At 34.0% G+C, this 15,479-nt stretch overlaps 1 protein-coding gene across 5 annotated transcripts in view; it reads left to right on the top strand.

Moving 5' to 3' along the window:
• LOC124361845 (solute carrier organic anion transporter family member 74D-like) overlaps positions 1 to 15,479 on the top strand; it is a 44,464-nt gene that overhangs the window by 12,633 nt on the left and 16,352 nt on the right. Inside the window, exon 1 of one of the 5 annotated variants that reach the window (XM_046815897.1) lies at positions 13,131 to 13,233. The exons of the other annotated variants lie outside the window; for them this stretch is intronic. Coding sequence (XP_046671853.1) covers positions 13,221 to 13,233 — 13 coding nt within the window. The 5' untranslated portion in view covers positions 13,131 to 13,220. Of the gene's footprint in view, positions 1 to 13,130; positions 13,234 to 15,479 lie in introns of those variants that run through there. 5 annotated transcript variants of the gene reach the window in all.

Genomic DNA, 15,479 nt, shown 5'->3' with positions numbered 1-15,479 from the left:
CTTGATTTTCCACAAAAGTAACACTTCTGTTGGGATCCATGTGCTGATATAGCAGCAGTACTAGAATTCTCTTTTTGAGCTCCTAGTTTGTCTGTAGGAATCTTTAAAGCACTGTAACAATATGATTGAGGTACACATCACATCATGGATTAATCATCTGCATGTTTCTGAGCTGACACTAAAGGAACAAGCTATTTCTATGTCTTTTTCCAAGGTTAAGACATTATGTGCAGAATATATTGCCTGATTTGAGATAAATTTAAACCACTGATAAAAGTATTTTTGATACTACTCAACACTATAGGTTTTAGCATTGACATCTACAAAATCACACTCCTTACTAATTGATTTGCAAATTGATTCTATTTCGTAATGTATAAAATTAGCCAGTAAGTGTCTACCAAAAAGTACATTTTTCTTACACATGAATAATGTTTCTAATGTTTTTATAGCATTGTTGTAATCATTACACTCACTGATAAATCATAGTTTTCATAGGATAGAAAACTTACTAATACTCTGTTTCTTATTTTCTTTAACTTCAGTATTTTCCAAAAATGTATTGAATGTTTGAAACCAATATTTCCATTGTTTAGAAACTTGTTATTTCGGGGCTGCAAGCCAATTTCTCAGGTTTCAGTAGTTTTTTTCTCCCCTTTAGTAGCACAATCCTCATCAGTGTACTTGGAAATTCTGCTTCTAAAGAAACGACAAGACCAAATGGAGCAAACAATTCAGAAAACTGTCAGACGGTATTCACCATCAATGTTGTAACAACTTTGAAAACATTATGCCTACAAAACACTCTTCACCTTGCATTCCCCGAAGTGGTCACAGGGACAGTTCTTCTGGCAAGAACTTCCATGTGAAAAAATGTAGCACAGATTAAAAAAATAAAACCAAAAGAAAGAATCTGTTTAGTATATCCCTTCAGGCAGCAAAAAAATCGGGAAGCCAGACTTAAGTGTCAGACGCTTGACATCACAAGATATCTCATGATGCAATGGAGTCAACTGATGATGATGGTGATAAACCAACAACTCAGTAGCTCCCATTATACACACTTATGAAGATGGAACCTTTCCGATTCAAATAGAAAAAAAAAGTCACGTGGAAAAAACTTTGAAATAAAAAAAATCCCAAAATTCCCACTCAGGTAGTGAGAAAATAAAGCATCCTGTGAACACACTTTATGATTTAATAGAGTTAGACAAACCTACAGAGAACAAACACAAAACTCATCTGTCGGAAAGCGCATGGCAAGGAAATGAAGTCACCTCCATTTACTGCACAGGTGCTTAGAGAGGGAGAAACTTACGAGGAGTTTTTTAATGATTATATATCGACAAGCTTCATGTTTTATCCAACCAGACTACATATGATAATCTTAAACCAAACCGCCACTGAGGGAGCCAGCCAAACCCTGTCTAAAAAACTGAATCAAAACCGACACTGAGGGAGCTAGCCAAACCCTGTCCAAAAAACTGAATCAAACTGCCACTGAGGGAGCCAGCCAAACCCTGTCCAAAAAAACTGAATCAAACTGCCACTGAGGGAGCCAGCCAAACCCTGTCAAAAAAAACTGAATGTCACGGTGGATCCAAAATTATGCCGTCAACCCGTACTAACAATTAAATCACACCACTCCAAAATTCAAACTCTTCAGAAACCCAGACTTTTTTAGACCCAACTCAAAGAAGCAAAACTCGATGCAGGAATCTTCCTGAATTCAAATTTAAAGACAAGATTCAAATCTTCCATCAGAACATAGATTGGCTGTGCAATAAAATCGATAGATTAAATCACTTTTTACACATCCACAAGCCCGATTTAGTTGTCCTCACAGAACATGGACTAAGTGAATAAACTTTGAAAAATGTATGCTTGGTGGACTACTGTCCTGGTAACTGCATTTTGCAGAAGAGAGTCACAGGAAAGGTGGTGTTGCCATCTACAAGCACACTGACATGGCTAATGAGGTGGAGAGTGTTAATATTGCTGACCATTCAGAAGAACTCGTATGTGAAATGTCTTCAATCAGGATAACATTCGACAGGAAATCATGTTTATACATTCTTGGGATATATCGACCACCCAGTGCTCCTCTTGACAATGCCTTGGCCCTGTTAACTGATACCCTCAGCTTGCTTCCTTGTGACAACAGTGGAATTTGTATTGTTGGTGATATCAATGTAAATTGCTTGCTTCCATCAAGAGAAAATGTAGCATTATGCGAAGCACTCGCCACCTTCGATGTAACCAGAATACCGTTGCCTCCTACAAGAGTCACTAGTACCTCTGCTACTTCCATTGACATTGTCTGCACCAATCTTAACACTGACAGAGTAAAAGTCATAGTGGAAAATACGGGCCTTTCAGATCATATGGGACAGCTTTGCTACGTTGACGCCCCAATAAAGAAAAAATGAAGCTTTTAGAACTACTCACAGACAATTTAATCCTGACAACCTCCAGCACTTCAAGGACATCCTGTCACTTCAATCATGGGACAGAGTCTATCAGGCAGCCACAGCAGACGAGGCTTACATGAACTTTATTGATACCCTGACAATAGCCTTGACATCACCATGTCCACGTAAAATTTGCATACGGAAAAAAAATAGAGGAAAAATTCTAGCCCTACACAACCACAGAAGCTAACAGCCTTAGAAAAGAGTTCATCCTGGCGCTTGACAAATATAAAAAAACTGAAGTGAGCAAGACAAAGTGGATGCGTTTAACAAGAAAAAAAATGGTATGATATAAAACTAAAAACTCTAAGACGGGAAGAAAATGAAAGCCTTATTGCTGAGTCAAGTTAATAAATCTAAAGCCATCTGGAATGTCATCAATAGTGAGAGAATTTTAAGAAAAGACAGTGCAGGGGCAAGATGGCAGATTGATGTTGGAGGAAAGGTAGAAGAAGACCCAGACAAATTGTGTGAACACTTTAATATCTTTTTTTTCCAATTATAGCCGAGCAAACTCTACTGCAAAACAATCAATCAAGAGCTATTGTTATGAGTGATACTTCTTTTCTTGGAACTTCACTTATGGAATGGAGACTCACTTCCTTCAGTGAAGTTTTTAACACTATAATGTCACTGAAGTCAACATCTTCTTCAGGTATCGATGATGTGAGCTCTAAGCTGCTAAAGTTTTGCATTGGTGAAGTATTTTTACCCATTACAGATATAATCAACAAGTCTTTGTCTCAAGGGATTTTTCCTAGCAAACTCAAAATTCAAAATATCTAAAGTTTATCCCCTTCATAAGCAGGGAAGCAAAAAGGAGCTACAAAATTTCAGGCCGATATCCCTAATCCCAACTATTTTCAAAAATCATAGAAAAAAATAATTTTAACCAGAATTCAAAACCACCTTAAACTCAACAATCTCCTGCCTGATAGACAACAACATGGGTTTATCCCTGGAAGATCAACCACAAGTGCTTTTTTAACCGATTTAATAGAACACATCATTGACAACTTGGAGGAAGGAAACACAGTTACAAGTGTTTTCCTTGATTTAAGTAAGGCGTTTTGACTGTTTGGGCCATAGTTTAATTATCAACAAAATTAAATCTCTTGGTTTTGGAGGGACTACAGTCAAGTGGTTTGAGAGTTACTTAACGGGAAAGAGAACAGGTCGTTGAAATAAAACAAAACCTGGATGGAACAGAGAGGACTGCAAGATCTGGGCCCTTGGCTGTTACAAGAGGTGTTCCCCAGGGTTCAGTGTTGGGCCCCGGTTCTGTTTGTTCTTTTTACTGCAGACCTACCTAAGTATTTGGGTAATATAAGCTACCCAGTCATGTTTGCTGATGACACCGTTCTTGTAACGAGTGGCAATGCCATTGAAGACCTGGACATTCGTACCTTCATATCAGTCAGTATGGCACAACAATATTGCTCAAATAACGACCTAGTTTTTAAAACGCTGCAAAGACAAAATATCTCGCTTCTGGACGATTAAAAGAATGCTTGACTGAGCCCCCAGATCTTCAGAGAGTTGACAACACAAAACACTTAGGCCTAACTCTGGATCAAGGCCTTTCCTGGAGCAATCACACCGACCAACTGTGTTCAAGGCTTAGCTCTGCAATCTTTGCAATGAAGAGGATTAAATCCATTGGTACCTCTATCGCTTTGAAAGCCGCATATCACGCTCTGTTCGAATCACATGTTCGATATGGAATAACTCTGTGGGGAAGTTCATCTGCCGGCAACCTTCATCGTGTCCTGGTATTACAGAAGCGGGTTATGCGGATCATGGCAGGACTACAGCCACAAGAATCTTGTAGAGAGGCTTTTAAATCTTTTGAGATACTCACAGTAGTGTCCATATACATCATCGAGGTAATCACCCACGCCTCAAGAGAAAGATTACCAAGGGTTGGTGACGTCAACAGCTACACAACAAGACGGGCAAATGATATATCCCTTCCAGCACATAGAACAACCCTTTACACCAAGAAGCCTTCCTATAGCGGTGCAAGACTCTTTAACATGCTTCCAGAAAACTTCAAAACATGTGACTCTAAAACTCTGAAGAAAAGACTGCACAGCCTGTTGATAAACTCTACAATTTATAGTTTGAATGAGTTTTTTTAATTTCTGTTAATGCTATTATTTAAGACATGTATGTGTATGTATATGCATTCATATATTTTATCCTCATATATATTTTATTTTACAGAAATGTTAGTTGATATCAAATTTTAAAGATATTTTCTCTTTGCATTTATAATAGTTTTAAACTAGTTTACCTACTTCTTGATGACATCAATTTTTACTGCATGTGTTGACTCTGTAACCATTCTTGATGAATGTGTGAATAAAGATATTATTGAATTGAATTGAATTGAATTCTAATACAGAGTATTCAAGTTTCTATAACAGCCAAACTCTTTCCAGCACCTAGATTTTGGACAAGTGGAATACTGGTAAACTAGTTGTTCATGATAATATTACTATTTCAATGGAAGCTACTAGTTCCCAACATAATATTCAGCTGCTGGTCTATCTCTTGGCACTGGTCCTTTTACATGGTATATCTGTACATCCACCATGTACTTTTAGAAATGATCTAACATCATGATGATCTTGACACTATACGTGTTGGGCTTTGACGGCACATACATTATGAATGAGCAATGCCCACTGAATCCAACTAATGGATCATCAGTGGCTAAATATGTACAGGATTTATACAAAGATCTGCAATTTTATAAAAGTTTATTCCATATTTCTCCCTTAAATACCTTTATGGTCTCTGTGGAATGTGGGTAAAGTACTCGGCAACCAGATGCTCAGGATCTTACCAAAACTGGTTTCATGGAAGATGTCTAAACCTTACAGATAAGTGCCTTAAGGTACTGTGAAAAGAAGAAACCACAATCCTGACTTGCACAGAGTGCACAGATTCTCCAACATAGGAACACAAGATACCCGACAGGCAAAATAATCATCTTTAGTCTGAACTTTTGAGAGCCTGTTTTTTCTGATTCCATGACACTCATCCATAAATTATAGACTTAAACATTCTCCCTTTTCACAGTATAGAACAAAACTTTTTGACAAATCATTACCAGAAATACAAAATAGTCTGGTTGAAAACAATATCCTGGAAATTTAAATAAATAAAGAAGATAAATTGGAAATGACTGCCAACACAAGATCGGCTTTTTTGGGGGGAAAACAAGTTCCTTAAGATAAAATAAAAACACTGGAGGAAAATGAAAAAAAGGTACTTAAGCAAGATAGAAATCCTAAATGAAGAACTAACACATTTTCAGTCCCAACTGAAGAAAAAAAGCAACTTTAAATAGAAATGCAAAACATATTTGAAGAGCAAGGCATAAAGTTACAATAAACTATTGAATAAAACCTAAAAAACATTAAAAATCTGAAGAAGACTTTTCTAATATTTCAGAAAAATAAGATGAGAACAGAAACAATAAAAAATCCAAAGAAATACACTTTCACTCAAATTTCGAGAGAAAGTACCCCTCCGCCAGCATCCTTAGTGGGTAATATACAGATTCTACTCTTTAAAAGGAGGTAAGACCAAATGGAGCAACAAAGAAAAATGTTTTTAGACAACACTCATCACCAAAACACTGAGTTTGAAAGAATCTAGCCTCCACTTTTGTATATAACACAAGTCAAGAATGCAGATATAACGTGAACCAGAGAAAGCCAAGGTTGAAGTATTCTCCTTAATATCAGAGTATGGCAGAGCAATACATAAAGTAGGGTGGGTTAGGTATTTGAAAATGTTTGTATATGAAGTGGCAATTGTACATATTGCATTAAAGGACTCTTCTATGTTTTGGGAATGACAGATTACCCAGAGCAAACACATGGTATGGAGAGAGGTACACTTTCACTCATACTCGATCGAGAGGAAGCTCATAATAAACACCTTGTACTTGTGGGAGATATCAACATACTGTAGGTTCCAGACATGGAAAACACTATCCTAGAAGAAGAACTTGTTACACACAAAATTAGAAGGCTATCCTTTATCTGCACCAACATTCATGACTTTGACTCTGTTATTAATACTTGACTCTTTGATCATACTGTCGAACTAATCATGGTAAGCAATTTGAACAAACACAAAACTCAACCACACTTCAATCTTAAAAGACACTTTGGATCTGAGAATTTCCATAATATAAAATATCTAATGTCAATAAGTTGGGAATCTGTTAATCTTGCACTTAATGCAGAATCAGTGTATTGTAACTTCCAAGGAGTCATACAAACAGCTTTAGATATTACATACTCTATGAATAAAATTTAAAGTAGAAATAAAGAGTCAAGGCTCAGCTACAACAATGAGGCACATAGGCTCCAAAATGCTTGCATTCTGGTAGAAAATACATTTGAAATTACAGGACAACTAACTGACAAGTATTTAATGATAGAAATAAAGAAGCAATGTTACATAAACCCTAGGAGGGTTCACTTCTGGCTGGTTTATATCTTTCAGTTGAACTCATAGTGGGTACTGCAAAAACCGATGTGTCACCTAAATCTGGGCAACCTCATGGATATCCAAGAGCGGCACATTACTAATCACAAATGTTGAGATTCTGGGACGCAAGTGTAATTCGATAGGTCTAGACTACTGCGGGAGATGACTGTTAGAGTTGGTGGGGTTTTTTCCCAAGAGTCAAAGTTTCTTGCCATCCTAGACATAAGAGTTTGCCACCCCCTGCCTGCTTTAACTCGAGAGGCTGGTTCAGAGCTGGCTTCTCCTTCTTCCTAGGGGACATTACTTGATATTTGTGCCCTAAACTTTTCCTCATAAATCTCGACAAGAGACGGCCCCTACTCTCAACCTTACCCATCCAAAATATCCTGTCACTCCAGAAGCAGCACAAAGGTCCTTATAGGACTACGTGCAATTTTATAAGCTTTTTGTCCTAAGAAAACAACAGAATATGACATAAAACTAAGAAATATCCAGCAAAATTTAAACACACATTGTGTTTTAAATGCTGCCAACATCATAAACAAGTAAAGAAAGGGGAACATAGTTAAGGGCCATACAATTAAAATTGGATTTAACAATGAGAATGTGGCCAATATGACTAAAACTGCACAGCTCTTTAACATTTATTTTACACAACTTGCTGAAATGACTCTCACACAAATAGAGAATTCTTAAGATGGTGATGAAGAAGACAAGAGTGCGAACTGCATGACAATAATGATGCAATACATCCCTTAGAACTGATCCCTACAAATGTGACCGAACTGAAAGCCATTATAAATTCATTAAAATTAACTTTAGGATAGATGATTACTCATCAAAGATTGTTAAGTACTGCACAAATGAGCTCACACCATATCCTTCATGCATGGTCAATTCCAATCTGCACTTAAACTATCCAAAGTTTTTCCAAATCACAAAAAGGGCTCAACTAAAGCATTGGAAAATTACCAGTCAATATCCCTAAGATTTAAATTCTCAAAAAATATTAAATGAATTGTACTTAGGAAGCCCATGCCCCACCTTAAACAGCAAAACTTGTTACAGAGTCTTAAAGTGGGTTTCTTCATGGAAAATTGACAATTTCTGCTATTGCTTGCTTTAGCCTTGTTGAGTACATTATAGACTGATTAGATGAAGACCAGTTTATCTCTGCCCTCTTTGTACATTTCAGTAAGGCGTTCAGTTGTCTATTACATGAGCTGATTTCTAAAAATCACAAACATCATGGAGTAAAAGTTTTAGCAAATAGATGATTTGTAAGTTACCATTCCGGAAGATCCCAGTTAGTGGAGCTCAAATCACAACTAACGGTATAACCATTTTTTTACTGTTGTAAAACACTACCAGTAACAAGAGGTGTAGTTCAGGAATTTGTTTTGGGTTGAATCCTGTTCATACTTTTTATTAACAATTTTCCTGATTACATTCAAGATGCTAGTGTCATTACTACCAGCCTGATTTATGTGGATGATACGTATAAAAAGCAACACAGCAGATAGTCTTCTTACTAGTGCATTAGACAGGTTAAGAGCAGCCTCCAGATATTGCAGAACTAATGACAGTACGGAATTCTTCCAAGACAGTCTAAATAAATTTTAGTCAGAAGAAATAAGAGAATATGAACATACATAACCTCCTTATGGATAACCAAGTAAAATTCCTTGGTGTAACAATTGACAGTAAATTAACTTGGAATGAGCACATAATCCAACTATGCAAAAAGGTGAGCACAGGAGTGTATGTCGTCAAACGAATAAAATGGAATGGAGGACTGGAAGCTGTAATAACTGCATATTATGCACTCGTTGAATCTCACATAAGATATGGGCTTGCTATGTGAGGTGGCTCGTTCATATGAAAACTTAAAAGATTTCTTCTTCTTTAAAAAAAAGCTTTAAACTCCCTTGACGACCTTCATCCTCGCCAAAGTTGCAGAGAAGCCTTTCAAACGCTTGGGATTCTCACTGTCACCGCTCTACATATCAAGAAGTTGTTCTTCACACTGAAAGATGAAGTTTTCCGACAGGCAAATACATACACACCTATAACATACAGAAAGTAGCCAACTACATATTGCCACACTATCGCATAAGTCACTTTCAAAAGAAGCCGTCTTACATTGTTCAGAAGCGGAGGAACATCTAACTGTAATATTTTAAGGCTCTGAAAGGATATATTTTCAAGAAGGGTCTTCGGAGTTCCTTGGTCAACCACCCAATCTACACTCTTATTCATGAGCCGTGACAGCTACTTGCAGCATTCTAATTCAAGTTCTTAATTTTAACCAATAATTTAAAATTATTACACCTGTACAGCCTGTTTTTATTATTGTATTTGACACACTTGTACTTGAAATTCATGTAATAAAGAATTTGACTAACCCATCTCACCAGCTTCAGGTTGAATATTGGTTAGATTGTCAGAAGTCTCATTGTGTCAATGGGGAGAAGCTATCTCATCATTTTCAGGGTAACATTGAGAATATTAATTTGATTGTAATTTTGTGTTATTACCTTCAAATTATGGGAAACAGTCAAATGCCTTGGTCAGATTGTAGAAAACCCCAGCAGTCACCCATAACTTATCCAAGGCCAACACGACTCTATCAACAAAATAAAGTTAAAACTGACTTTGTACTATTAAAGTAACTTGTCTTTTTCTGTCCCAAGTAATAACATGTATTTAACCTTTATAAAACAAGGATAATTTATAAAAACAACTAAACTAAATTAAAATGAAATTTGAAAAGTTTGATACGGAAAATATTTTATTGGCTTAAAAACCATTTTAACGTCAACATATTTTTACAAACACTAAATGTAGGTTTATGAAGTTTTTAAAGAAGTACTGCAGTTTTATTTATCCAAATGTTTATGTTCATTAATCCAATTTCTGGCATACATAATATTATATTTATGAAGATTTCCTCTAAAACTATACTTTCCAAGGAATGCATAACACTCTATAAACAGAAGGTACTGTATATCATACTTTGGTGGTAGAGGAGGCATTGAAATACTCATTTACTCTAAAAAGGTTTTGTGGTGACCTGCATTTTACAAACACACGCACGCTAACACACATGTGTACACAAAAAACACACACACACACAAACAGGTAACAAATAGTATATTCAAATGATAATTTTTACAAAATCCACTTTTTTATTTTAAAACGCTGTAAACTTAAATTTTCCATGAAAACACAAATTTAATTTTTGGGACTAAAATAATAATATTTCTCTGATAGATATTTCACTTGTTGTTACCTAAAATAGCCTCTCAAAAATATACATTAATAAAATAAACATTTTATTGTTAAACTATTGATGTGAGCCCCAGGTTGTAGCGCCAATTTGATGAGTGTCAGCCCCACATTGGCTGCGGTAATTTGCTGAAAGCCCCTTACGTTGACTGCGTCAATTTACTGCGGATCCCCTCCACGTGGTTGTGTCAATTTGTTGTGAGTCGGTTCTTTAGTGTTGTTGACTCACCATGTAGTTGTGCGCCTTTTTGTCACCAGTCCCACGTTGCTGTACCATTTTGTTCCGGATGGTGTTGGTCGCCATCTTGCCCAATGCTGGCTGCGTTCCCTTGGTACTGCTTAAAACTTATTAAATTTGAATGTCTGTGGTGTCTATTAAATTTTCTTATAATTGTCGAAATTTATCACGTTTACTATAATTAATCAATTTAAGTCTTCCTATTTTCTTTTTATTATTTTTTCAAAGCTTTTTATTTAAATTTTTAGTAACATGTGCTTTATGATGTCATCAATATACAAGTCATTTATCCCACAATTGGCTTTTCTGCGTAATTCTATTTAGCACCTTTGTAAAACACGAATTTTGGTTACGTTTACTTCATTTTAATTAATCAAATATTTTCCCGTATAAAGTTTAATATATTTCTTCGTTATTAATCAAATAAATCTCAATTCCGACAACATGTGATTCACTGACGTCACAGTCTGCCGATTCACTGACGTCACAGTCTGCCAATTCCCCACGAATATTCAAATGTCGTAATTTGACCTGTTACACAACCCCCAAATATAGATTGATCACATATTTGTTATCAATTTATATTTCTCCTCCAATTAAATCTTTTAAATTTTTGTTCAATTAAGCTATTATTTAATTTTCTTGATAATTTTGTTAACACCTATAAAAGTATTCATTTAAAAGAAAGTAAAATATCAAAGCAAAGCAAATGCTTACAATCATATTACACAAATTACAATGTATATTAGACAATTACACAAATTACAGTGTACATATAAATCAATTACACAAATTTCAATGAATATAATTAACTGTACGAATATCAATGAATATATAAATCAGCTACACAAATTACAATTAATATTAAATGATTACACAAATTACAATTAATACAAATATCAATGAATATATATATATTAGAACAGTACTATATATATATATATATAGTATATATAGTATATATATAGTATATACTATATAGTATACTATATATAGTATATATATAAGAACAGTACTAAAGTTTTAAATATTTTTAAACTGAATACATGTAACCTCTATACGTTTTGAGTATAATGTTTAACGTGTCCATTTGACATAACATAATGTTCAATACAAGTTAACACTATTAGATTATACACTCACAAGTTATGATGATACACAAATACCTTGTAAAAATCCTAAACATATTCTTACTGATAAACAATATTGTAATATCCTTATATTGTCATCTCCTACTGGAAACATATTACACACACTATATACTATATTACATTATCCTTGTCACATCTTATTCTAAATATTTATACAACCTGGTTCATCTGAAAAAATATCTTTATTTTTCATCAGTATACTTTTTAATTTATTTAAATCTTCATTTTCCTTTACTTCACAATGTTCTAATATTTCTAAAATTTGTTTATCCTTCTCATCATTAACTTTGTCCTTCATATTTTCAGTATGTGTTTTACATAGAAATTCTATGTTGTTCCAAGAATTCTTCAGCTCATCTTCACTTACTAATGTATTTATGTAATTGCACCTAATTAACTTTATACCATTGACTATGTCATCTGATTCACAGTTTGATTCAGTAAATTCAACATTTAATATTTCCTTATCTACCTCCAACTTTATCCTACCATGTTCAAAGTCAATTTTTGCATTGTGTTCTCTTAAGAAGTCACATCCTAGTATTATTCCCAAGTTCACTGCTTTAACTACTGGTTTTATGGGAATTTTATTATAATTTTCTTCATTGGTCAATTCATCAAAGATGTCATTCTCTGGTATAAAAGCTGTATTCACCCCTAGTCTTAGTCCGGATTTATTCTGTTACACAATGATCTATTCATTGTTTAAAAACTGACACAAGAATTCATTTATGTAACAACTGTAAACGTTATATAACAGTTTAGAATAACAGTTTAGAGTTCTAGTGGTATAGTGGTAATAAGCTATTCCAAAATAAACACCTACTTTAAAGCATATGTCTTAGAATTTTTGAAACTTTAGATGAAAATTGATCTTGCATACCTATTGAACACTACTAATTCCATTGTGCTGACACTAAATTTGACTGCTGATCGAAGTGATCAAAAGTATTTTAAACTGATTTAATTGTGATGTAGTACATTATTTTCTCCATAAGTTAGTTGAGAATAGACTTGAAACAAAGAATTTGAGGGGTAGAAATGAGATGGAATGATTTGACATGAAGAGGTAGGAATCTAACAGATAGTTGAACTGTAATCCTGTGTAATTAATTGAAAGGAATAGTTAAATGGATAGAAGTGTATGTGGAGTCAATCAGGGCTGGTTTGGTTGGTACCAAGTGACTGTGGATGAAACCTAAGGGCTAAAATGAGTTTAAATTGCTGTGTAAGTTTAAATTCCAGTTAGTACTAGTGCTACAGTTTAATGATAGCTTCTTTTGTTAGTCTCCTTGTTTGAATACAGCACTTGCAATTCCTACTTTCGCAACACACTAATAGTCTAAAATTTTATTTAGCTTCTATTTTAATTTCTTGGTTAATATTTCTCAAAGAGATACAGATAAAACAAATTTACCTAATTGGTTCCGGTCACGAACTTTTCTTTTTGATAAGATAGCCCTGACCTGACCGCCTGCCTTAATTCATCTTAATCAAACTGAAGTATGGACAATAAACCTTGTGTTTACCAGTGATTGTGTGGTTTTTAGCAAGTAATAAATGGCATCTTCAAGTGAGTATCTGTAGATTAATTCACCTAACATAAAATTAACAAATACAAAAAATAATATACATAACTTTGCTTTTGATAAGATATCTAATTTTAAAACATAAACTTTAAGTTTTTAACCCTCCAGATCTGCCCAATGGTAGACCAGCAGATTATGGTCTTGTGAAAACACACACAATGTGTTATATTATAGTAGTAAAATATTTTTTTAAACTGATACTTATTATTTTGTAATTTTAACTAAATTGTGCAATTTACTGAACTGTATTTAAAAGTTTGGAAAACTAGGTCACTGGGAATATTTCTTTTCTAAAAATCAAACTTCCAATAACTGTTTTAAGATTCTGAACAGTAACAATCCCTCTCTAACAAATTGTGTTATTGTTGGTATAAATTACAACTACTGAAATAATAAAATGCATTTATTACTGAAAGTACTGTATTAAAAGATCAAAATTCTAAATAATGTTTCATTACAATGCCTGCCGAACTAATAAAACATAACATTCCCTCAATTTAACATCTAGGATAAAATCAATAGAATCATTTTGTTTACTAAAAATATTTATATTTTTAACAAATTATAATCTGATCCTTGAGTGTATGCTTATAATGAAGTACTCCATTGGAATAATTTCATCTTACAAGATAAGTCTGCATGATCTTTGAACAAGGTGTGCTATTTTTGAATTGGTTGATTTTGCATGTTTCAACTGAACCATTTTGGTTTCTAGATTATAGACATACAGTCATGATTCATCATCTTTTATGAATGTTTTGAGAAAACTAGGGTCATTCTGTTTCGATCCTAACTATCCTGAGCAATATCAAGTCGCAACTGCTTTCTTCTGCTGACAAGTTCTTTAAAATACATTTTTCAGCAACCATTTGCCGGCAAATGTTCAATAGAATAAACTGAACCATTACTGAAGCTTACCTCTGTAATTAGTTTATGGACTAATAATTTAGTTTATTTATACAAAATTAACTTATCTATGCAATAGTTTTTAATTGTTTTTAGTTGCTTGAAGTTAACTACCGTGATCATGGCATAGCTGCTGAAACATGTGTAGGTAAAATAATAATATGTTTAAAGGTACTGTGTGTCATGTTTTATCAGTTTAAATAAATACCATAAACCAGGGGTTACTTTGCCTCTGAGGGTGTTACTTTGTCCCACGTTTGAAAAAATATGTTATGCCATCTAGTAGCAGTACGTTGAAACACAACCATTCAGTTAAGTTTTATCAATGAGTAGCATTGCTTTGTAGATAGGTTTAAGCATCAATTCGTGGTCTTTGGTCATTTTGGTTTCTTTTTATGGTGCTTTGAAGCTAGTGATTTATTGTCAACATTTATTTCCAAATTATTTGTAAGCGATTAAACATAACTGTTAATGTAAGTAGACATTCCATTGCTTTAGCTAATTATAATGTAATCTATACAATTGTTTTTCACATTAAAATTAGTTTAATTTTATTTTAATGTCAAAACCAACTTTTTGTTATATTATACTCAGAAGTGGGGCAGCTTCACTTGTTTAACCAGGTATTTACAACCATATAAATATTTTCTAGGATAAATAACAAGATTATAGATTGGATATTATAGCCCTGTAGACCTTTTCTAGGTACTATAGCCTATAAATAAACTTCTATAAGTGTTAAACAACAGCAGTTCAGTTCATTAATTTGGTTAATAAAATATATGTTTTGTTTTTCTTTGACGTTTTTGAATTTATTTAATTTTACCCATGAATCTTCATTTTTGGTCAGGACATCTTGTTCAGAAAACAGTTCTCTACAAAACTATGGTTGTTCACTTTGTTCTTCTTTCATTTTAGATGGTTTTACTATGGTTGTTGTGACTGAAGCAAAGTAATCCACTCCTATGGGTTACTTTGCCCAATTTAAAAAGTAAAAATATTGGAAACTGTTGTTTTTAATATTTTTTGGGATACGGTTATATTTTTACATTAAACTAGAGTGTACATAAGTGTTTTCCCCAGAATTTCTGTAGAAAAAATGGTATTTTTTTAACTGAAGACACAACATACTCAAAAGTGGAGCAAAGTACCCAGTTTCTATGCATGTTGAGGACAAAGGTGCTGTACTATGTCAAGCATGATATTCTGGGAGATCTGGTTCACCATATCTCAGTTGGTCAATATACCAGTGCTCTGCAGATTTGATCTCCTTACTCAACATAAGTTATTCAACAAAAGAAACACTTTATTATGGTGCCCCCTC

This window comes from Homalodisca vitripennis, chromosome 1, assembly GCF_021130785.1.
Source record: "Homalodisca vitripennis isolate AUS2020 chromosome 1, UT_GWSS_2.1, whole genome shotgun sequence".
Classification (NCBI taxonomy): Eukaryota; Metazoa; Arthropoda; class Insecta; order Hemiptera; family Cicadellidae; genus Homalodisca; species Homalodisca vitripennis.
Note: the sequence above shows the minus strand (reverse complement) of the source record. Positions and strands in the feature narration are given on the sequence as shown.